The sequence below is a fragment of the Myotis brandtii genome, unplaced genomic scaffold, assembly GCF_000412655.1.
Source record: "Myotis brandtii unplaced genomic scaffold, ASM41265v1 scaffold374, whole genome shotgun sequence".
In the NCBI taxonomy this organism is placed as follows: Eukaryota; Metazoa; Chordata; class Mammalia; order Chiroptera; family Vespertilionidae; genus Myotis; species Myotis brandtii.
In genome coordinates, this window is record NW_005364372.1 from 5,701,072 (window position 1) to 5,726,975 (window position 25,904).

The following is a 25,904-nucleotide window of genomic DNA, read 5'->3' on the forward strand; positions in this document are numbered from 1 at the left end:
GAACTTTTGGTGTCCGCAGGTCTGTAGCTGTGGTCGCAGGTCTCTGTCCCCAGTGGCTGCAGGGTCCTGGTATGCGTCTGAGATCAGACTGGGTGGTGCTGAGGCCAGGATCCTAGTCTCAAGCAGCTCTGTTTCCCAAGATGGCGTGGTCGCTGTCCACATATTTTTGATAGAGGGTAGTTAATCACACACATACATTAAATTATCACTCAATCTTGACTACCTGTTACTGTTTTAAAATGAGATTATGTAAATTAGAATCCATCTTAATGATATGAAAAGTCAGCCATGGTTTATATTGTTTTCTTAAAATATTGAATATGAAGTATAGGAATTTGCCTGTATTTCATAATTAATCCTATAAATGTTATGCTACTATAAATTTCTTTGGCTTTTTTATCCAAATATTCTATTTTATAGCCTAAATATTGCTGGGCTAGACTATATCTGCCATCTTTCTTGAAATTAATGAAATAATTTGTTATTAAGATATGATAGCTATATCTTAGACAAAAATTTGAGTATTATTTCACAATCCTCACATTAAAGTATCATTTTTAGCAGTTTTTTTTCTAGAGAATTAAGCACTGATGCAGCTGGAGCTCCAATAAAAGTTTCCTCCTTTCTGGAACTTGACTGCCTTCTTATCTTGTTACATATTCCTTAGATATTAGGTAAGTGTTCACTTTCCTGCCCTCTGGTCCCCTCCCCAGTCTAGGTTAGGTCAGTGCCCTGTTTTTTTCTGCCCAGCATCAAAATTATAAATAATTACTTGGGAAGCCATTTATAAAATATCTGATTCTACTACTAGACTCTGAGCCTTGCAATGGTAAGTGTCTGTAAGAACAAGAGAAGACAAACGATGAGGCAAACAGAGGATACAGAATCAGACTGAAAAGAGGATAGCAAAAACAATAGGGTTGTTACTTTCTTCTAGTGGTTTGTCCCGAGTTCATGTTATTGAATGGAAAATAAAGATCCTGGGAAACATTTTTTTCAGTCTGGTAGATTACTGGAAATCTCTTCTGTGTTTGTGCTTTTCTGGTGGGAAAGTTCAAGGTGGGGAATGGAATGTGTGGGAAGAGGCATACAATGGAAACACTTATTCTGTCATGGGCAGGAGGGCCTCTTGGAGTTGTCAAGGGCTTTTTGTTTTATGTTCTAAAACCCCCGATCTCTTTGTTACAGACTTTGGCAAGAAAATCTGCTTTTAAAAAATAAACAGAAATGAACTGAGACATAGTATTTGTCTCTTCTTGATTTTTTTTTTTTTACTGTAGGACTTTGCATGTCAAACCAGGTACTGACTTCTGGAGGGCAGTCAGGAGAGGGCAGGAGCTACAAGGACGTTGAGAAGTTACACAGATGGACACTGAAGACATACATAAGTGACCATCAGTTCCTAGGCTTTGTATGAGGCAAATGCTGACAGACACTAGTACCCAGGCAGTTCTAATTCATCCTCCTCCCAGGATGACAGAGCTGTCAATTACCAAGCAATTCCATGATCACATGATCTCTATGTGTGCCTAGCAAAGAGATACCATTATTTAGAGCGAAGAAATAGGTTCAAAATGAAAATCTTTCCGGTTCACTTGAATGCTAAAGGAAATTCCACGAGGTATGGGTTCATCCAGAATCAGATGATAAAATAAATGTTGGTCACACTTTGTCTTTTGACCTTTTATGTTAATTTGTGTAGTGTATGCAGTAGCATCTGGGTGGTAGCTTTAGCAGTTCATGGCCAAAACAAAATGGATTTCCTGGGCAGAGCTAAGAACGTTAACTCTTATTTGACACTCTTTTACTTTAGAAAAATTGCAGAATGATGGGCAGAGTATAGTGAGATACTTTGAGGATATACCTTATCATGAAGGAATATGAATTTTAAAGTTTATATAACTTTATTTTTACCTTTTTTGCAAACTGTATCTGTTGTGTTAAGCAGATGAGTTAATGAAAGTTTTTCTGTGTATATCTGAATTATGTGCTATTCATCTGTGGTAGGTGTTGCTGTGTCAGTTTGGTTAAATCGGGAACTATTTCTCTTGGTTAGATTGTCCAAAAGAGCCGTACGTCTGAAATTTAGAAGGCTGAAGTAAGCAGAATACATTTCTCTTTTCTTTTTACTATCACAGAACTGCCTGGTGGGTTGCAACCTGTCCTTGCCATCTCGTTGTGTTCCTGAATGCTAGGACCATTGAGTATCACTAGCTCCAGTTCATTACTGGATACTTGGCCGAGACAGTAGCTACACAGAAATAACTGTTCTTGTGGCTTTCCCCTGAAGGTCTCCTTTTAATGGCTGGATGTGCTTACCTAGCCAGGTTGACTAGTTAAGGATGTCTACTCTGATCCTTCAACTTGCCTTTCCAGTCTTCACCTTCTCCAGTGACACAACTGTGTACAGTGGCCCTGCTCCCCAGGCTGATACATCATCTAATTCATCCAGAGCGTTGTGTCCATACTATGTCCACTAACATGAACAAACCACTCTGACTGATGTTGTTGTTTTTGTTTTTTTTTTTTTTGTTTTTTACCATCACTAATTTTTTTTTTAACCTTGTTTAGGAAAGAATACATTTTTAGAAGATACACAGGTCTCTTATAAAGTAATACTTTTACATGGTATTTGGTGCCAAAGTTGTTTGAGTTTTTAATATGGTTTTCTTTTGGGTGTTGTACAAAGTATTGCCGAAAGAACCAGAAGCAAAATTTTGCTGGCAGGGTTTACTTTTATTGGTCTGCTGCCTAGAATATTGAAAAAATCAAATATAATGACATAAAAGTTATTAAATACTAATATTAAAGCTGGCATGTTTAGGAACCACCTTTCTTGTAGAGAATAATGAGATCTGAAATCTTTCTCTGGGATCCAACCCTTCTAACAACGTGCCTTTCAACATGTACTAAACATTATGGACCTTTAACAAATAAAAATTTAATCATTTCCCTACACGAGATTTCAAAGTTTGTCATTATTTTATGGCCATTATTATTTGCGGGCATTGATATCCTGAGCAAGAGTTTGCTATTTCAAAATATGATCTAGAGATGAAATTTAGCATTATCTGGTCAGTTAAAGAGATATTTTCATATTTGGCTTTTGAATAAACCAAATTTTTTCTAAATTTCTTTAGGACTAGTGGAAATCAGTTTTTTCACTGAGAGTATTTTGGACAAAGACTTATTGTTAGTGAAATTTATATGCACCACGGAATGCCAAGGTGGACATGCACTTCTTAAACCTCACAGTAGGTAGTCTGAAACATAAAATAGAGGTACTAGTTCCCTGCTTACAGCACAGCAGGTCCTCAAATAACATCATTTCGTTCAACATCATTTTGTTACAGCATTGATATGATGCTGTGGAACTTAACTCTTTTTTATATCAATTAGCCCATGGCAATGATTTTCAACTGGTATGCTCCAAGAATTCTTAAAACATGCAATTTAGTTAGGGGCACTGACCTCTTTTCCCTTATATTGTAAATAAAAAAAAATGACAACAGCCTACACAACAACCGCCATCCTATGTGAATGAATCAAAATTATACCTATTTTTCTGTCAGATTGACAAAAATATATGTTTTGGTATGCCACAGAATTTTAATAATTCGTTTATGTGTGCCATGAGATGAAAAAGGCTGAAAATATCTGGCCTCTGGTAAAATTGGTTTCATTATACATTGTTTTGCCACAGTTCCAAGAACTATGACAACATTAAGTGAGGACTTACTGTATTTTCTAGATTCTATGTCAAATCATTACCCAGGGCTCTGGCTCCAATAACGATAGAATAGCTTGAACAGCCAACTTTCCAGTTATAAAAATTATAAACCGATACCTATCTGTCTCTATTGAGCGAGACAGAGACAGGTATACAGAGAGAGAGATATGAGATGTATAAATGTATAGTATATATTTGCATTTGTATGATGGCATTAAAGAGTGACCAAAAATAGGGGAAAAATCAGAAGGGATTAACTGTTCAAGGAAGGGAGTCACACTGGGTAAGGTCCACATTTATACAGTGTGGTTCTCGGCTCTAAATCCACTATTCACTATACCTTGCTGCATCCATTGGACATCTTTCCTTTGCCAAGAGGTTTTAAGCTTCATCAGTAGAGGATGCTCCAGGGGCACTGCCAACAAAAGGGGCTTTCCTCCTGGTTTTATTCCTGCTGCCACAGCTGCCACGGGCATGTATCTGTGGCACTAAGTGCCCTTCACTCTTTAGCAGGTGTGTGATGCCAGTCTGGCCTGCCATTCTCTGCCTGCTGGTTTCTGCCTGCTGACATGGTGGAGGTTTGCCCATTTGCCAGTCCTGAACTGCAGCTCCGTGCCTGCCAGCCTTGGTTTCTTGGCATTCCAGTGACAGGCTGCCAGCTTGTCAGTCCCTCTCTGCAACCCTCTGTTCATCAGCCTCAGGCTCTGGCCATCAGAGGGAGGCTCCCGGCTTGCCAGTCCTCCCCCATTTTGGCTACCACACCGGCCTTGGCCTGCCCACTATGCACCATCTCTGGCACTGGTCAAGCTTCAAAACCTCCCCACCATCCAGGGGGCCATAGCTAAATCTTCTTCAATGAGGTTCCAATCCCAGCCTTGGAGAGAGTTCCCCTCACCCCCCTGCCCTTTTTCCCAAGTTTGTTTCTTCCTTGGGTATTTTCCCTCAGATTTACTGTGTATTTTAGAACTTTTATTCTTTCTTAGTAGTTAAACTTTAGTACTAAGTTAATCATGCTGTAAATTAAATCTTTCTTGTTCAAATTATTGTATAGTTTATGACTCCTGGCTGAGTGCTGAATGATACATTTCGTCCTCCCTCCTCTGCCTTCCCCCTCTTCCCCTCTGTCTCTTCTTAGTGTCTGTAGTGGCAAGGCAGACAGCTGTTATTATTATTGTTATTATTATCATCCTGAGAATCCAGAGGATGGAATGTAGGCCTGCTAGGGAAGTTTGCAATTGGGGGACATATTGCAGAATGTAGGAAGCCCAGAGGGAGGCAGGATTATGTGCTGACTACTGAACTGCACTCATATGGGGCACTATTCCAAAGGACTGAGGGAAAAATGAACTGGAAGCCTGAACGAGATGAGCAGAGACTTCAGCAGCTGCTCACCCCAGCTTATAGAATTAAAACACATTAGCCATATCACATTTTAAAAAAATATATTTTATTGATTTTTTTACAGAGAGGAAGGGAGAGGGATAGAGAGTTAGAAACATCGATGAGAGAGAAACATCGATCAGCTGCCTCCTGCACACCTCCTACTGGGGATGTGCCCGCAACCAAGGTACATGCCCTTGACTGGAATCAAACCTGGGACCCTTCAGTCCGCAGGCCGATGCTCTCTATCCACTGCCAAACCGGTTACAGCAGCCATATCACATTTTTATTCAATTGTATATATATACATATATATGTATTTTCTTACTTTAAAAAATATATATAGCAATTAAGTGTTAGCCTTATCACATTTTAATTCAATTATATATTTTTTTCCTTTAAAATTCATATGTAGCAATTATATATTAGAATGTATTATAAGTTAAACAAGAGAGATGCACTCTTATTACTTGAGTCCGAGCTACTTGCTCTTTGCTTTGATTGCAGTTCTCATTTGGGTATTTGTTGTGTCTAAGCTTCCACTGTGAATGGGCATTTCCTGTGGGAGTTGGGAGTTTGTATAGAATGGGGATTGACTGGGCAGGAGCACACCTGTTTGTTTTTTGTTTGTTTTTTTAAAGAAAAGACTATTAGGTCAATTGAAACTGTGAATTAAAATTTTCAGCCTTATCCTAGGATACACTTCCTTTGTTAAATTAACATGGAATTTTCAATTCATGCAGAAGGCTTAAGGTGCTAAAATTAATATAAGGAGTGGGTCAGAAAGAGACTACTGGAAAAGTTGTTTGTGTAGAAGGTGTGATAATTTTTCAGCTATACTTTTGGTCAATAAAAGGACTTGAGATAATGGTCTAACTTGGATTTAAAGCAGATACAATTTTAATTGCTTACACTGAACTCAAGTTAAATTCTTTGCAATCTATAACTGTGTCAAAAATAAATAAAACTGATCTTGTGAAATCATTGTTTCTTCTTTTCATTTTCCTTAGTCTGTGAATACATCTCCAATATTGCTGTCATTTCCTTGTGTTGCATTTGCTAGTATGATTTCCTCCAACCTTATTCATCTAGTGCTTAGAGTGTTGTCTGGCAAACTTTCCATAATTATTTGCTTAGTAAATGGATATATGTTCCCCAATTTTTCTGGTCATTCTTTTTTTCAGATTTCTCTCTTAAATTTTGGGCATATATTTATAATTTCCTTTGACTACTTTTACTAGATGTCCTACATGTGACTTCAATCTAATTGGTACCATTAACCTATCCAATAGACCTGCTCTTTTTTCTACATCTTCCAACCTGGGTAATAACATCACCAATCCTGTTGCTGCTGAACTAACTTCTGGTTCTGGGCCCTCCCTTCTCTATATTTCCTCAATTTATTTCAGATCCTCATGACCTTTGGAGGTTATGATAAGAGCTTTATAACCATTGTTTGTTCATGAATTTAAAGCTGCCTTTTCTCTGGGTTAGGATAGCACTATAGGATTCAGTTTTTACCTTAGTAGTTTACATTGGGACAAGATTATATCTACTCAGTGTGTTTCTGGGCAGTATCTTAATTTCCTTTTAATTTTATTGCTAACTTTTCACCAGTTTTTTGTTGTTGTTTTTCCCAAAGGAGATACTCAAGAGACAAGAGTAAAATATTCCAGTCAGACTCTGAGTTTTTAATTGTGCTTGATATTATTTGATTGTGAAAGTCAATAGAAATGGTTAAAATCATAGTTTTAGAATTACTGGTGAAATTTGTTCTCCCATGTAACTTCCCCTAATTATTTGGGTGCAGAAAAAGAAATAGCATCTTCTAGATCAGTGATGGCGAACCTATGACACGCATGTCAGAGGTGACACGCGAACTCATTTTTTTGGTTGTTTTTTCTTTGTTAAATGGCATTTAAATATATAAAATAAGTATCAAAAATATAAGTCTTTGTTTTACTATGGTTGCAAATATCAAAAAATTTCTATATGTTTCACGGCACCAGAGTTAAGTTAGGGTTTTTCAAAATGCTGACACGCCGAGCTCAAAAGGTTCGCTATCACTGTTCTAGATAATGTTTAGTATGGCTAGATTGGATGGTGCTTGCCTCAAAGTTTATAATAGATTTTGCTTGGGTAGGGCTGGTAAAATGTGAAAAACTGACAGGATTGTTTTTTCACCTGATAGGTGTTTAAAAGCCTCTTGTGAATGTAACTCTGTGTAAGCTTATTTAAAAATTTATACCCAGAGGAATCTTGTCCTTCGCCAGATCATTTGAACATTGTTCCCTGAAGAGTGAGGGCTGAATCTTTTATTATCAGTCTCATATGGACTTATTTATTTACTCATAAAGTGATCCTATGTATTGTGAGAACAAAGCTTCTTGGATAACTGTCTCTACTGCCATTCAAAAATACATTGCATAATTCAAACAATGTAAATGTATGCAAAATGCTTTGAGTTTGATTTTCAGGTGATAAATTGAATGCAGGTGTTCATTGTTTATCTAATTGTAAGATAGCCTATTTTGTTTCTACTTGAGACATTCTGAGCTGAGGTCTGTGACTGCAGCCTGAGGAACCTGTGCATGCATGCCTTTGATTTAGTTTTTCTCTAATGTATACTGTATATTGTTCTTTGTTGGGCAAACTTCCCAGGGTGCCTTGCAGAAATAATACTGTGAATGATGTTAAAGCTGGAAGGATAGATATGTAATCGGATTATTTGTAGCCATGACCATTACATAATTACCATAAAACAATGGTTCCTAACTTTATTGTGTGTGTTATAAAAGCTCTGAAACTTGTGAAATATCTTCCAAGAAAAATAACCACATTATACAAAAAATACTTTTTTTCAGAGGTTTTTACAGTCCCTATGAGCCCTATTCATTTACCTCATGTTAACAACCATGCTACATTCTCCTACACTGCTTATGGGAACATAAATTGAAACCACCTTTATGGAAGACAACTTGGAATTATTTATCTAATTAGAATGCACACACTCCTGTTTCTGGGTAAAGATAACCAACTGAATGTGTATCTAATTTTTCCAAGTACTCAAACCTTATTAAAGCTACTAGAAAGGGATTAAAAAATGACATGGACCCACAAGGACAAGGAGAATAAGAGAAAGGACAATGGCAAACAAATACCTGGGAAGCAGGTAAGTGAGTAGTAATCAATGCAGTAGATCTGAGAAGGTTGGATTATTTAAGAAAAATTGTAGGGATGGCTAAAAAATTGAAATTGCCTACAGTAGAATTCCCCAAACGTTCAGGACTTTGCAGCACCAGCTACCTCGAGAACTCAGTGGAAGGGGACAAAATAAGGCGGGTTTGCTGAACACTATTTAGAAGCAGTCTGATCTTTAAATAACCTTCTCTATTTTATGACCCCACTGTTCTACCTACAGAGGCAGGTGGGGGTGAAGCACCCACCATGTGAGGGGAGAATATTGGGTGTAGTCAAGAGAATGAATATCTTGACCAAATAGTGACTAACAGACCATGTGCCTGATGAATGGGGAGGCCTGTGGCCTCTTCTCCCACTCAGCAGCCAGTATCCTAAAGGCTTTCCTTTCCCTTCCAGCTAGAAATTGGAAGTTTAGTTTGGGGAATCTGTTCAGTCTAAGAAGAAAGCCCTAAAAATACTATCCTTAGAGGTTCCCCAGTAAACTTTTCAACCACATCACCCTATAATAAAGCTCACTCTTCTGTACTCATGGTGTAATACCTTTTTAATCTTCTACTCTTAAATATAAGCTGACAAGTATTATCATACCATCTAAAGAATGCACTTACTGTGGAAGACAAAGACCAAAACAAACAGAAAAGAAAAATATGGAGGAAGCAGGGAAGGGAAATCTTTTAAAAATTTAGCCCTGGCTTGTGTGCCTAAATGGTTAGAGCATCTACCTGGCCCTGTGCATGAAAGGGTTGTCGGCTTGACTTCTGGTCCAGGTTACCTACCTGGCTTGCAGGTCCGATCTGGCCCTGGTCGTGGCGCATGTGGGAGGCAATCAATCAATGTGTCTCTCTCACATTGATGTTTCTCTCTCTCCTCCCCCTTCCTTCCACTCGCTTTAAAAATCAATGGAAAAAATATTCTTGGGTGAGGATTAACAACAACAAAAAGTATCATTTCAGAGAGAAAAGTTATTTGAAGCATAAAACAAGATAAAAATGCTAGAAAAATAAAGATTTAGAGAAAAAGAAAAATCTAGGGTTAAAAATAAATCTGAGGAACCTTCCCCCAAAGGACAAAAAATACATAGGAAAGGAAATGAAATTGAAGTCCAGACTAAAGAGCCAATACTCTATAACAAAATTTTCCAAAAAGAAAAAAATGGAGAGAAAGAAGTATCAAAGAAATAATGTACCAAAAAGAGTTTTAAAAAATTTACCTCTTATGCTCCCTTTCTGAGAAAGCTACTAGATGATTTGTTCCAAAAAAGTTAGGGAGTCAAATCAAGAAAGGTCATATGGGATACAGGAGATAGGAAACCATGACAGGGGAAGGATGGAGATTATCCTCTGGACGATGATATAGAAAGTTTTTTTGGGTGATATCTGTGTGGCTGGCACAGGATAACTAGTCCATGTTGAAAAAGGTTGGACGGCTCCAAAGGTGACTTCTTCAGGAATATAAATTTGTCAAAATGTCTTATGTGTGTGAATATCTTGAGAGTAGATATAGACAAATAGCTAAGTGTTTGCTGTTGAATGAGTTATGTGTATATAGAAAACTAAACACTTAAAACAAAAGATAAGTTCTAATTCTAGGGAAACAAAGATTTGTGTAGTAAAGGAATTATAATATACTAGAGGCCCGGTGCACGGATTTGTGCACTGGTGGGCTCCCTTGGCCTGGCCTACACCCTCTCACAATCCAGGACCCCTTGAGGGATGTCAAAGGCCCGGTGCATGAATCCGGCCCTATCCCCACAGACCAGGCCAAGGGACCCCACAGGTGCACGAATCTGTGCACCGGGCCTCTAGTATGCATATAAGATCTTTGGTTAATCTCTTCCCGCCCTTCTTTGTCCCCCTTTCCCTCTGAGATTCATCAGTCTATTCCATAGTTTCCATGCCTGTGCGTTGAGTGTCTGCCCCCCTGGTGGTCAGTGCATGTCATAGCTACTGGTTGAATGGTTGAATGGTCACATAGGCTTTTATATATATACTAGAGGCCTGATGCACGAAATTTGTGCAAGGGACTCAGCCCTCGCAGCCCTGGCTTCGTCTGGAAGGTCATTCGGCTGTTTGGACTAATTAGCATATTAGCTCTTTATTATATAGGACTAGAGGCCCAGTGTGCAAAATCGTGCAAGACCCAGACCCGCCGCGCTGATGGGACCCCAGACCAGCCCTGTGTGAGCCGCAGGCCCCACCTCCACCACACGAGCCATGGGCCCCACTTCTGCTGCGCCAGCCCCGCCAGCCCTGCGTGAGCTGCAAGTCCCGGCCCACAAGAGGTGCTCCATGCACCTCCTGGTGACCGGTTGTTTGGTCGTTTCGCCATTACAGTGTCACAACCACAGGCCTTTTATGATATAGATAGATTATTATACATTTGTATCAAACTATATGATGTGAAACAATCAGAGTAAACTCTAATGTAAACTCTGGGCTTTGGATGATGGTGTAGGGTTTTTACTAGTATAGTGGGGCAGGCTGTGACTATGTGGCAGTAGGGGGTATATTGGAAATATCTGTACCTTTGGCCCCATTATGCTATGAACCTAAAACTGCTTTCCAAAGTCTGTTATAAAGCTCAAAAATGAGCCCACAGAAATTTAAATTCTGTTGAGACCTCCAATATTTGTAAAACTTTATATTCTGTCCTCAAAAATGATATATAGCTTTTCTGGGAGTATAGTTTTACATTGACAATCATTACCTTCGAAATTATGAAGAAACCATTCCATTGTTTTTCTGATTTTTATTGTTGCTATTAAGAAGTCTCAACTAAGTTGGATTTCTGCTTCTTTATAAGACCTTTTGTTGTTGCTGCTAATTGTACTTTCATCTATTAGCTTCTTTATTTCATAAGGATTTTTAATTTGGAGACTCATGTTCTTCATTACTGCAGTTTAAAAAATTTATTAGGTTGTTTCCTTGTCCTACCCTTTTCTGTTCTTTCCTTCTGTTTTCTTTCTTTTTCTTTCTTATAAAAAACATATTGGACTTTGTATTTATCATTAATTATTCTTTTCTCTCCTATTTTTCAGTTTTCCACCCTTTTAAATATTATCCTGTCTTGTTTTATGAGTATATATCCTTTTTCATTCTGGGCTTTTTTTTTTTAACTGCATAATTTCTAGTTTCTCCAAAAATTTTTACTTTTTGCCTTTTTAACTTTTATGTTTGAGTTTTCCCTTGGGTTTCAGTTAAATCTGGGCTTTCTGCTCATGTTTGTGTGCTGGAGACTGGTTGGGGGGTTTGAAGATGAAACTTGTTGACTGTGATCTTTACTGTAACATGACTGGGATGGACTGTGAATTTGGGGACCTCTGAAAAGAGTGTCCTCAGGACTTCTGTCTGGGGAGAACATTGTTCCACACTAACTTGGGCTCCAAGTTTAGGGAGGCATGGAATTCTCAGCATGTGTGTGTGTGTGTGTGTGTGTGTGTGTGTGTGTGTGTTTCATGTGATAAGTGATATCATTACGACTCCCATGCTGGATAGTAAATGTTGACATTTTGTGCCAGTACACATGTATTATCTTTCGTGGTTAAATATCATCTTAATGGGTATTTTTTATTAGTTCCATCTGTGCTTTTTTCTCTCTGCCTTTGTATTAATATCTTATTTTTTATAATTTCATTTTATCACTATTGATTTCTTATTCATAACTTAAAAATGTCTGTTTAGTGATTATCTGTGGCCTCATTTCTGGGTTCAAGAAAAAGTTGTGCTTGTATAGTTTACCTGCTGTTTCTTTTCAGAAATGAGTATCATTTTTTCCAACTTTCCATATCCTAGAGAAAAATGGAAGTCATCGTCAATGTTCTTGTGACACAGAAGTTCAAATGCAACGTGTCATGAAGCATGCATTGTTCGAACTCATTGTGAAAGCAAGGTTTTAATGTCAAAAATTACTAAAAACTCCATGAATAGTTGTAATATCATTCTATCCAATGAATGAAAAGTTTAGAATAGTCTTTCTGTCAAAATACTTAGCCTCTATTTCTAGTATATATTCATACCTGACCCATAATTTTTCATGATTCCCAGTGATCCTGGAGACTTTATGCAATTCATAGGCTGTTGCCATCTTGTTTAGTACATCACATGGCTGGCAGGGCACAGCATCAAGTAATATTCTTACCCCACCAGCCGGGATGGCAGGAGTAGCTGTTGCTATGGGGTCCTCTCAGTATTCACTTTGTGAGCATGTTGAGGGCTGTCCCCAGGTGTGCTCAGTATCCTGCCTCTGGGAAGAGTCAGGAAAAACGTCATTGCTAGTCATCTTTGGGATTTAACCACAGGTTAAAGAGAACACTGTCACTGTACATACATCTCCCTCACATACTGATAGATGAGATTGTACAGATGCTGGAAGTACAAAATAGAGGTTTTCCTCCGCTAGGTCTTCCCTGAAGCCCTCACATAGCATTAAGCATTTTATCTCCTGACCTACTTCTAGATTCCCTTCTAGGGCTACATCTGTCACATTCGGTAGCGAAATGTTTGTTATAAACCAGTGTCCCCTTCTAGACTTGAGTCCTTGAGGACACAATAAATGTCTCCTTTATATTTATATGGTGTCACTTAATACAAAGCATATAATAGGCACTCAGTATTATTCAGCTGAATTATATTATGTTGGTCATTTTAATGATTCTGCTTAATATGCTTTAAAATGTTGTTTATATATTCCTAAATGTATAAAAGACCTTTGTAAAACTGTGTCCAGTTTCAGAATAAAAATATAAATAATTTTAAAAGGATGTATTGATATTTAAACTATTTAGGTGAATGAGAGACCAATGACCTACAACTATAAATTGATATACATATAAGGTAGGGGATTTAGAGTTTTATGAATACATATATTTGTTAAATCAAATTATGATATGGAAATCCTCAGGCATTTTAGAAACATGTTTGGAAAGATAGCTTATGAACAAAAGAAATTAAATATTATGTTTATCTGACACCTGAAATGACTGAGGAAGTTTGAGACTCTTACAATTGAAACATTCCTATTTTCTACTGGCTTTTAGGGCATAAGGAGAATTATTCTATAACTTGAATAATCAGTAGCTAATCAAAGAGCTTGGAAATTCTCTAGGCTCTTCCTTTTTTCTATGTAATTGATTATACAATAATTGATTAAATTTTCCTTAAAATTTTATTTTAACTTGTTAACTCTTTTTCCCCCTACCCAGTGTAGTGACTATGACCTGGAATTTGGAACTGAATGTTTGCAACTGGCTCTAAAATACTGTCATGTCAAAGCCAAACTTGTGGAAGGATCACCTGATCTCTGGAAGGTAATGGAGTTGGTACTTTGTTCTGGGAATTGTCTGTGCTTATGTCATTCCTGAAGACACATGTTGCAAGTACAAACAACTTATACAGGTGCTTTAGAAAACGGGGAAGTAGTATAAAAATACTTGGTTTCATGCTGAAACACTTTCTGGAAGAAAAGGTGTGTGTGTGTGTGTGTGTGTGTGTGTGTATGCCTACATTAAGGGATTTAAAAGTATCATTTCTATTCTTTGGTTTTAAGAAAATTTACTTTGACACAATTTATTTTTAAAAATCTAGTTAGCTAGTAAGACTGCTTTATTCACATTTTTTTTCTTGTTTTCTATGTGTGTCCTTTTACTCTATTTCCTTACACTCAACTGGATTTGAGGATAGAACTCTGCTTTCCACAATAGTCCTGGGGTGGGAGTGCCACTTTTTTTGGAATTATGATATGCTTTAACAGGATCTTGAATTCTAATGGGGCATGCAATGCAATGGATTGGGCAAAAAAGTATTTCATATGACAGTTATGTGGCCTTTTATAGATATCACATTTCTTTTCTTAAGTGAGGTGACATTACTTAGAGTATAAATATTGCAGTTGTTTCTGGTTCCCTGTTTCCTTCTCCTGCCTCCTGTCATTCATTATCTTCCACCATTATATCTCTATATATAAAACCCTAATATGCAAATAGACTGAACAGCAGAACAACTGAACAACCAGTCGCTATGACGTGCGTTTACCACCAGGGGATATGCGCAGAACATGGCAGGCGTCGGCCACGGTGGGATAGTGGAGTAGGTGAGCGGGGGCACCAGGCCAAGGCGGGGTGCCAGTCGCTGTCATCGGGGGAGCCTCTGGTGATTATTGAAAATTCTTTGCTCCCCTGCACCGCAGTCCCACCCGGTGCTCACACCTGCTGCCAGCACTGGCCCTGCTTGCATTTGCTGCCGGTGCCGGAGCTGCCATTTGCACCGACTGCTGGTGCCTGGTGCCGGCCTCAATCGCTCAGCGCCGTCAGCAGGTGCCAGTGGCAGCTGCCGGCCCCGATCACCCCTCAGGTCTTCTCCACCTCCCCCTGTTCCCGAGGGGTGATCGGGGCCAGCAGCCGCTACTCACACCCACTGCTGGTGCCGGCCCTGCTGCTCACACCCACTGCTGGCGCCGGGCACCAGTTCCGATTGCTTGGTGCCGTCAGCTGGTGCGAGCAGCAGCTGCTGGCCCCAACCACCCCTGAGGGCTTCTCCACCTCCCCCTGCTCCTGAGAGGCAATCGGGGCAGCAGCTGCCGCTCGCCCCCTCTGATGGCTCTAGCCCCACTTGCACCCACTGCTGGCGCCAGCCCCAATCGCTCTGCGCCATCAGCTGGTCATCAGCTTATGGGAGTTGCGGCGGCAGGAGTGGGACTGCCGGCAGATGGGACTGGGGGCCGCGGTGGGAGGGGTCAGGTGGGGGCACAGAGGATGGGCTGAGACCCGCCCCTGTGCCCACTGCAGCCTCATGGCCCACAGTTCCTTTCAAGGTACATGAATTCGTGCACTGGGCCCCTAGTTTTTTTTTATAATTTCCCAGCTGTTTATTTAGCCCTATTTAGCCTCTTATGATGACATTGTATGAGATGTCTTTAGTATAGGCTTCTAATTTAATTAATTTTATGGTATTACCATTTTGTATGGATAAAGATGATTTCAGTTGCTTTTAAACCAAAACAATGGAATATATGCTTTGACATTAGTGTTCTAATTCTATAATAATTCCAATGATTCTACCATTGACTAAAACTCAGATTTGAGAAAAGATTTAGTATAATTACGCTAAAATTAGTATTGGACTCAGGTGGCTGTGCCAAGTACCTGGAGCATGATTCAGAAATCTGACAGTGACAAACTCATCTCAAGAGGCATGGCACTACCAGAAAACAGCAGGGCCAGGACACCTTCCCCTACCTTTCCGAAGTCAGGGTGTTCACCCTCTCAGTGGTGTGAGGAATGACTAGGACTGTTACTCTGATACCAGAAATGCCAGGAGGGTTATTATTTCTGTATTTTACATACATTATTTTTTTTTTTGGTAGAAATAAATGTAAAAGGTAAAATTCAGAGTTGATGCCAATGTTTTTGCAGCAGGTACCCTGGGGCATGGAGGAAACATCAGTTTTTTCAAATCTCCCTGCAGAGAGGAGGACATCCCCATAAATGAGCCACCCCCTCCCCAAAGAGTGACCAACCACAGAAGAGAACAGGACTGACTCCAGGAATAGGTGTTAGCTCTCATGCTTTCTGAGTGCTGGTGCCTTGTCAGGCTCAGTGAACGCATTCTGTACTCAGTGGAATTCCATCTCGCCTATAGGACTTCCATCTCTTTAATGTATGGATGTGCCGTGTTTTTGTCCCAATATAATTAAATATTTGATCACTGACTACACTGTACAGATCTAATTGAACAGACTTCCTGTTTCTAAATGTAAAACCATCCTCAAGGCTTGAAAGATTTATAGGAGTTTTATAACCAGTTATTTAAGAAATTCAGCTGTGTCCCGTTGTCTGAAAAGGCTTCTTTAGGAGGAGTTTCTGAAGCGTTTGAGTCATCATAGTATTACTCAATGGAATGGCTGACTCTTGAGGATTCCTTTTGATGTGAACTTTTTTTTAAGAGCCAAGTGTTCTAGCATCCTTGTTAAGAACCAAAGAAACAAAACAGTCTCACTTTTTGCCTTTTTTTTTAAAATCTCAAAAATACACTGTGGTGGCATAATTCCTTTTTTGGAGGTTTTCATCTAGCTATTCAGTCTAAAGGAAAGAATATTTTCAACATAGATGTAATTGATGAAATAGAAATAAATATAATAAATATCCCCTAGTCTACGTTTGTATCTAGTAAACATCATATATCTTTAAATCTTAAGATTTTCTGGATTCTAATTACTGGAGTTACATATTCATTTCCTCATGCAGTGAAAGGTGGGAGAACATTCAGTGTAGTATAACTTAACTCATGTAAGATGATAGCCAACTGGACTTGGCCCTGAAAAGTCTCATTTACTATATTGAGTGTTAATGCAGATGGAACAACACAAAATAGGTGTGACAGTGTTTGCGTTTTTTTGGTGCTCACCTGGAGGTAGCTGAGAGAGCCCTGGCCTAGTAGTTGGAAGAAAACTATCTCTGTGGCTCTCAGTTTCAAGTTTTTCTTCCATTGAAAAAAATACATATATGTATGTATACACATGTATACATGCATATGTGTATATATGTATGTATATTTCGTGTGTGTGTGTGTGTGTGTGTGTGTGTGTCCTAAACACTTTACCCAGATGAAATATTGCAATGAAGCACAGTTGAGCTACACAGACAGAGCTTGAGCTTCACTAGATGAGTGGCAGGTGTGGGGCTCAGACTCTCAGCTGCACAGAGCCCCTCCCCTCGAGTGCAGGTGGCCCCTGAGGCTCTAAAGCCCCTGTGTGAAAACAAGTAAATCAGAGGACCAGGGCTCCCTCCCATCACTACAAGGTTGATTTTTTTAAAAAGTAACTGTCATAATGTGTCATGTAAAGACAAAGAAAAACTGTAGGTCATGCTGACAGAAGAAAATCAACTTCAAAACTGATCATTAAACTGTTTTTGAAATTAAAAATAAGGAAAGGGCAACCTATATTACTATAAGAGTCTGACAGAAAAGGAGTAAGTCATTAATTCAGAATTACACTTCCCAGTACTTTTCCCTTTGATATATATTAGAAAAAAGGGCTGTTTTAGACTCAGTACTTAACAAGTTTAACAGGAATATTTTGTTATTTACTTTATTACAACAGTGTTAGAGAAGTATTGCTGAGGTATTCAATAAGGCTTTATGTTGAAGATATTAATAAAATACAAAACCTTTAATCAGCACATAGTTGGTATTCACAGCCTATAAGAAAAAAGTAGACAAAAAAAAGGAAATTTAGGACTCTTTCTTGTTTGCACAGTTAATTATTTAATAATAGTGGCGAGAGGACCTTTGGGTAATAAAGACATGTATTTTATTCATAAAACAGACTCCAATGCAAAAATGTTGTCATGGAAGTATGCTAGAAAAACATTTTAGTATTTGAAACCAAGTTTTCTTTTAATTAAAACCATCAGTAAGATTTATTTGAGAAAAAAAAAGGGACTTTCACAATTCTATTTTAAGTTGGAATGCAGTCTTATCCCTCAACAAAAGCAGGAGGGGATAGAGATGAATAATGGTAATTAAGGTAATTAACCACCTTCCCATTAATTTCTAAGTTTATCCTACACAGTGGACAAATGTAGAAAAAAGGCATTTTCTCATTTAAATTGCAAACATTGAATCTTGATTTCAGATACCTAGCTAACTTTGATTTTTCAAACAACTAAAGAAAAACATTTAACACTTTCTTTTGGAGTTTTATTTATTTACTTATTTATTTTTAAAATTTCTTTATTGATTAAGGTATTCATGCATACAAGTCCTTTGGTTGATCTCTCCCCCTTACCCCCACCCTCCCCTACCTTCCCTCTGAGGTTTGACTGTCTGATCAATGCTTCTCTGTCTTTTATAAGAAAAATCTCTCCACTAAAATGTAGTCCACTCAAGTGAAGGAGTTTTGCCCATTCTTTTGAATCCTCTGTTGCCCACACTTAGAACAGGTCCTTGAATAGGACCTAGAACACAGTAGTTATATGGTAAGTATTTGTTAAATGAATGAATGAGATCAATACATCCTTTAATTTGGTTAAATGCACAGCATGAACTTTTAAATGTCTGTTTTCTATTTTTTTCCAGATAGTAGATCAGTAACTATAGTACTAGTTTTGGTTGGCATGTCCTTGATTTAGAGATAATGTAGCAATGTCACATTTAATTTAAATAGATTAGTTGAATGCTTGAGCAACTTCTCATCTATCTTACAAATTGACTGCTACTTTAATTCTGGATTGTAGTTTTGGGCTAGGATTTATCAGCCAGGATAAAGGCATAGCGCAGGAATCTATTTTGGGTAGAAGTGCCCTGGGCCACTTGAGCTGAGCAAAGTTTCTGTACTAGTGTAGTTATGAGATAATTTGGAGGGGAAAAATAGTTTCAATTGTAGGCATAGAAAGGTACTAATTTGGTGAATACTTCTCAAAGTGGGTTTTTAGACCACTTGCATTCTAATCATCTGGGCACTTGAATGATGAGCTCCTAAGACCTTATAGTATTTATTAGTAAGTTCACTACTTACTACATTTTCAGTTCTATGGTATAGGAGAACTATTCTGTGATGCAGTACACCTGACATGTTCTATATCTGAGCTCACTGATGTGGCCTGGGACGATCTGCCATAGGACCATGTCAGGTTACATTACAAAGAGCCCGTTACAATTGCAAGGAGGCTGCGTGTTTTTAAGGAAAGATTGTGATTATTCTCATGCACACGGTGGTGCCTTCTCTGCTCTTTTTATCAGAGCCATAAAATCCTCATAAGGTGAACCTTGTGGGTACATACAGACATCCTCAATTCAGAAGAAACTCCCTTCTTAATGTGAATTGACCTTTGAGAATTTCCTCATTTCAACTAAAAATGTGATTTGGTGATTTTTGTTATACTTACCTTTTCTTCCTTCCTAAGTAAAAACCTCACTATTAAACAATAATTCTAATACTTCAATATAAACACTACCACATATTCTTTGATAAACTTCTGTTACATTAATAAGAATTCAATAAACAAATCTTTAACCATTTGTAGAAATAGAATACATTATTCAGAATTTGCTGATGTTGATGTAATTTAGAAATTGTCAGTATAATGTATTTATAGTTTCTCTAAAATCAAGAATTTCCTTGGGGGCATAATTTTATTGCTCTCACATTCCTTCCTGCTCTGTTAAGTCTAATGAGGTTTATCTGTCCTTTAGGTGACCTACAAACGAGATTTGTATGCAGCTGAATCGATTATTAAGGGTATGTTTGGCCTTGTGACTCTCAGTTCCTGTGTTTCAGAAATGTAAGCCAGTTCAGAATTTCTCATGACATTTTAGATCTCACAATTCTCAGAAGTATAAATGCCCGTAGGCCATGGAAGTCTGTGATTTGCTTTTTTGAAAAATAATTACATGTTGCTTTGTTTCCCGCTTGTGAAATATCACTTATTATGTGTGATTTATGTCATATTGGTCTTACTTTTTATAGAGGAAATGCTTTATTAATTTGAAGAAAGTATGGGGCATTGGCACTATTCAAAATAGAAACCGATATTTTAGTAAATTTATAAAGATTTTATATTTTACTTTTACTGTTAAGAGGACTGATCCCCCATCACTATAATATCAGTACATTAGAAAGCGTCTTTCATATGAAAATATTATTCCCAAAACACAGAGATTGGACTGACTGACTTTTTAAATTTTTTTCTGGTTCTGACAATGACTAATTTTGTTTGGTAGTTTGAGACATTACATGTATAATAACCCCTTTCTCATTCTTTTTCATCTCTATGACTCCAAGGCCCCAGCTACACAGAGGTAATTTATTTAATAATCAACAAATATTTATCCCTGTGCTTCACACTGTGCTTGGAATATAATAATGATGCCTATACAGAACATCAGTTGCTTAAAGCAAGGTTTCCTGGCCTTGGCATTGTTGGCATTTGAGGTTGGGTAATTCTTTGTTGAGGGCACTGTTTCCTGCATTGGGTGTTGAGCAGCAAGCCTGGCCCCAGCTCACCACATACAGAAGCACTCCTCCCTCCCTCCTTCCCTCCCTCCCATGGTGGGAACACCAGAGGTGTGTTCTGGGGGCAGCACTGTGTGAAAGGCATGGTCCTGGCAGAAATCAAGGGGGTCCACCCCCAGCCCTGAAGCAAGTGCAATGCCTTTCAAGGTCAGTAACTGATTTCTTTAAAAATAGATTGAGGACAGAACTGTGTGCTCAGTTTCTGAGAGGTGAACTTGTAAACTTGTTTGAAAGGTCAACTTGTACATTCAAACTTGGAAGTTGAAAAAGAAAACGAAATCTGAATTCTGAATACATCAGTCTATTATAAAGTTTTGGGAAAACCACCTATTTAACAATCAAAAAACTGAAATCTTTTTTCTGGTCATGACATTCTTTATTTATAGTTTACCCTCCAGGTTTTTTGTCCTTTAGGAATATTGTGTTTCAAACCATTAATGTACTGTAATTTGTGTCTGTGTATCTGTGTATATAAACAGATCACCTATAGCTATAAATCAAACTGTTGACATATATTTACATATGAGCCAGGGGATGTGTAAACATTACTTTGGAGAAGTTGGCTAAACCATGATGTGGTTGGGTTACATTCTCAACACAAGGAAATATAAAACTCAGTTTGGTTTCTTTACAAAGCCCTATCTCTGTTAACTAGGTGAAATGGAAATGATCTATTTTGTGACTAGTTGGTAAGTGGTTCTATACACTTCTGCCTCTATATCCTCAGAGCAGGCTTCTTAGTATGCCAAAGCCTACATTTTAAGTGTAATTGCAGGGCCTATAGTTTTGGTAATTGCTTGCAGAGAGAAGTCAGTTTTCTTATTTAGGTGACATAGTCTCCTAGACTCCTTTTATTTTTAATGTATTTAAAAAGTATTCTACTTTTATTCCCAGGAAAAGTCTGCCTGGATGTAAACAGCCGATTTAGATCAACGATCTCCCAGCATTTCCTTAGGCCCCAGGGTTTGCTTTTCTAATAACTCCCAAGAGATTCTGATGTTGCCAAGTCACAGTGAGGACCACTGCTCTGGGGCCTTCCTACTCCCCGTGTGGGTCAGCAGCCTTCTGACTCCCTGAGAACTTGAATGCAGAATTCTGGCCCCATCACATTAAGTTAGAATCTGTATTTTAACAAAAACTCTGGCTGATTAGTTTGTACATTAAATTCAGGAAACATTCCTCTAGGTTGCTCTTCATTGTTCATTTCTTTCCAAATAATATATCTGTGCATTAAGAGCTTGGCATCCTAGTACGTTCCATCAGCTCCACATGCCTGTTCGCTCCGCTGAGATTGCCACCTGCCTCCAGGACGTGCACTAATACTACTACCTCTGAGGCCTGATGGTAGAAATACCTCTGGGCAGAGGAAAAAGAAAACTCTTAGATTTTTAAAAATAAAATTCCAAAATATGATATGGTATAGAGCCGGATAACTATCTGAACTCTGTATTCACCTGTTTGCCTTTTCCTAGTAAATGTTCAAAGTATTTTTCTAGGCACTTTCTTTACACGGTATTTATTGGTATTTACTTTGTGCCAGGCATTGTTTATAGCATTTTGTATGGATCATTTCTTGCTTCTCCAGGAACTCAGTGATGTAAGTAGTGTTATTGTTTCCATATTACACAATATCCAAGGTTTCTAAGCTAATTCTAACTTAAGAGGGATAGAAAATACATTCTTCAATCCAGGTTTCCACCTTAAGCAGTTTACCTCTTCATAATGTTACTCTCCCTTTTATTCCTTAAGTAGAGATTGTTCAGATTCCCTTGTCTGAAATCCTTGGGCTACGTGTGTTTTGGAACTTGGAATACTTTATATTCTCCAAAGCTACTGCATTACACCACTTATTATGTCACATCATCAGTGGGATTTGGGACCTCACCACATAACAAGACTGCAATATGTAAATGTTTACATTCAATACAAGGGTAATGGCTATTGAGCCTCTAGCCAGTTCAAGTGTAGGACTGATTTGGCCACCAAATTTATATATTGAAACAGTTTAAAAAATTTATTTTAAGAACTTTTTGGATTTCAGCATTGCCCATAACTTGATGTGAACCTCTTTTAGGTTGTGAATCAATGAAGGTGGGAAGAATGTCTAGTCTTTTTTTCTTTTGCATCTTCTAACATTGAGTTGAATTGAATTGAGCGGTATGTCCAAGGGTGCAGCTACACGTGTGTTTTCCTTTTGAGTCTGGGGACCTTAAATTGTGGGAATAAGTATGTGGCCATTCCCTCTCACCTTTCTACTCTACCTTCTTTCAACAGATGCATGTTGAGGTCTAGTGAATCTATCCCAAAATCATATATCTTTATTTTTTTAAAAATAGAGAGAATATAATATTTGATTATGCATTTTTGTCAAGGTGTAAAACCATGGCATGTACTTTATATATGTTATCCTCATTTATTCTTTATAATAACGCTGTACAATAGATATCATTGCTCCCTTTTGCAGGTGGAAACACTGAGACTTAGAGGGTACTTCCTCTGGATCACACAGTAAGAGCCAGATCCACAATTCAAACCCACATCTCTCCTTTCCTTAAGTGTGACTCCACTCTGGATCTTGGGCACTTTGTACTTCTGAGTCATGGAGCTACTCATGCTCCCCACTGAAGTGAACACTGGATTCAGTATCTATCTTTGGAGGGTACAGCAGATGGCTTGAAAAATTCAGCCTGCCCAACTCTGGTTCTGTTGGGTTAAAACTGTATCTTCAGTTGGCCTGATAAAGAACAATAACACAATTGAGACTCAAAATGTTTTGCACCAATGCTGGGACAAGCACACGGTAGTCTTCTAGAGAGCGTGGGCAAAACATGTAACATTGAAATGACCAGAGAAAGAGAAAAGATTAAAATTCAAAATAAAAATAATAATTTTAAAAGGATTGGATGGGTACTGTTTAGTTTTTTCCATCTTGTGCTAATTCCGCCAGTTTAGCGTGTGTTATCTAGCCGTAATAGTTTTTCTCTTCTAGGGTGGAACTCTTTTTTTTAATGATGTGATATGGGTGCCTAGTATTCTGTAAGTTCCTCCTGAGCTGCTTATTTTTAACCTGATTACCAATTATTGCTGGTTTAAAAGTTATATTTTTAATTAAAAAATGTTTTTATTGATTTCAGAGAGAGAAAGGAAGAGTGAGGGAGGGATAGAAACATCAATGATGAGAGAGAATCATTGATCAGACGCCTCCTGTACGCCCCCTACTGAGGATTGAGTCCTAAACCCCACATGTGCCCTGACCGGGAAAAAACTGTCACCTGGTTCATGGGTTGATGCTCAACCACTGAGCAACACCAGCTGGGGAAAATTATATTTTGATGTAACTATTTTCAGTTTAGTTTTTACAGACTGGATAAAACATTTCTTTGTTAAGTGTCATGTCTTGCAGGAGCATTTTATACTCTCAAATGTACTTGTCAACTGGAACAGCATGTATATTTTGGTCCATCTTAATTTATGTGCAAGTCTATATCTTTAGTTCAGTATGGGAGTTTTTTTTTAAAGTATGTTTTTATTGATTTTAGACAGAGAGAGGAAGGCAGACAGGTAGGGAGACAGAAACATTGTTTAGAGAGAAACATCTGTCTGCTGCCTCCTGCATGCCCCCTACTGGGGATCGAGCGCTCAACCCTGGCATGTGCCCTGACTGGGAAGCAAACCTACGCCCTCTTGGTTAATGGGTTGATGCTCAATCACTGAGCCACACCAGCTGGGCAAATATGGGAGTTTTGATGTAACTAACTTTAGATAAACTTTTGACTAAGATTCCTGAATTGTGGTTTATAGCAAGTCTCAAAATTTGAACTTATTTCATGTTGTTAGATAAGCTTTATTTTTAAGTTTATTTTAGCACCAATATATTCAGCTGGATTTTTATTTGTAGTAAACTATTCAACAATAGGATACATGTTTTTAAACTAGTACCCCCATATTTGTCCTTTACACAGTCATCTGCAATGAAAAATGTACAGTTAATCACATATTTACTGTTATGTCACACAACATTCTTAATATTCTTTTTTTTTTTGAGGCAGAGAAATGGACTTGGAAATTTTTTCTTTAGTTTTTATCCTCTTTAGGCTTCTATTATGAGTGAAATTTAAAACATAAACTTTTCTAGGGAGTAATGTGATTAATTGGGACAAGACACTGGACTGACTTGTAAGTGTGTAAACAGCCACTTAACAAAGAAAGTTTTGTACTTTTGTCACACAAGCTGGTTGAGCCCACCCAAGCCTGCTCTGTATGTTCAAACCTACTCAAACTATTAAAGTGATGACAGATGCCAGCAGTAACATACGTTATCTAGACCCTCATATGCCATACAAAGAGTCCCAACCCACATTTAATATGCTGACCATATTCTGGCAAAAGGATCAGTATTCTAAAATCTTCTGAGAAGAAAAGTCCCTATGGAACTCCTAAATAAATGATTGTGCTTATTTTCCACCATCATTCTTCTTAAATGTTTCAATATATGTAATTTTGTGGCTTAAGAGTATTTTAAAACTCACTAGATTTTATTCTTTTTTAGTTATGATTGTACAAACCTAAGAAAACTTGTGATTTAAAAAAGCCTCTTTTCATATAGTGGTTTATATAAAAATGGAAAAATAAAATAGTTAAAATTCAAAATTATTTATTTTTAAGTGGCATTAGTTAATATTAGTTTCAAATGGTTAATATTAATGTTCATGTAAAAATTCATGTCTTTTCCCAGTTATATGTAATGTTTTTACTTGATAAGCACTTCATTTTAAAGGAAATTAATTGAATTAGATTTCTCAGACATAGAACATTGCCTGTTGATTCAGAAATGTAGACTATATTCTGAAAATACGCTTTTATTTTCAACATCAGTGATATAGGTGATTTTTTAATGCTAAGTATTTATGAAGTCAATTTCTAAATCCAGAAAAACCTGCATTTTAATATTTCATACAGTTAAAAAAACTATTCTATAGGGAAGCAGTTGGATCCTTTTGTGCTTATACATTGAAAGTAGCTGAATGTACTTTTAAATTGGCTCTGTCTGAAAGGAATAAAATAAAATCACATGTGAATAAAATTGATTTAGTGTTACTGAGAACTAAGAAGACTCATTGTGTTATAGTGCATATTGTATACATATGAATAAACTAATGCCTTAATTTTATTGTGTTACATTAATATTTTTTACTTAAAATCATGGCATTTTAAATATTCTTGATTTTTCTTTTCAATCAAATTGAAAAGATGAGAACCTTGAAATCAGGTTTTCTACATCTGTAACTGGACAGTGTTTTGCATCTGTGGTATGTCCTTCTCAGGTTTTTCTTGTTAGATACCCAGCCATGGTGCCATTTGTGTTATTAACTATGCTTTTTGGGCTATGCAAAGTGACAGCTAAGACTTACATGGAAATTGTAATTTTTGATGTCTGGTTTTTTTACTATGATACTTCATTTTCCAAATTTTCACATTAATACCATAATTTCTTTGTACATAATATAGTTTTTGTTCTTCACTCTCTTGAAAATAATTGTATTAGCACTGTATCTTACGCGGATCTGTAAGAACATTTGCGTCA

General features: G+C 37.7%; 1 protein-coding gene across 1 annotated transcript in view; it reads left to right on the forward strand.

Moving 5' to 3' along the window:
* ISPD (isoprenoid synthase domain containing) overlaps nucleotides 1-25,904 on the forward strand; it is a 149,890-nt gene that overhangs the window by 10,086 nt on the left and 113,900 nt on the right. The window contains exons 3-5 of the mRNA XM_014544616.1: nucleotides 13,512-13,616; nucleotides 19,501-19,589; nucleotides 20,090-20,106. Of these exons, the coding sequence (XP_014400102.1) occupies nucleotides 13,512-13,616; nucleotides 19,501-19,589; nucleotides 20,090-20,106 (211 nt within the window). The remainder of the gene's footprint in view (nucleotides 1-13,511; nucleotides 13,617-19,500; nucleotides 19,590-20,089; nucleotides 20,107-25,904) is intronic.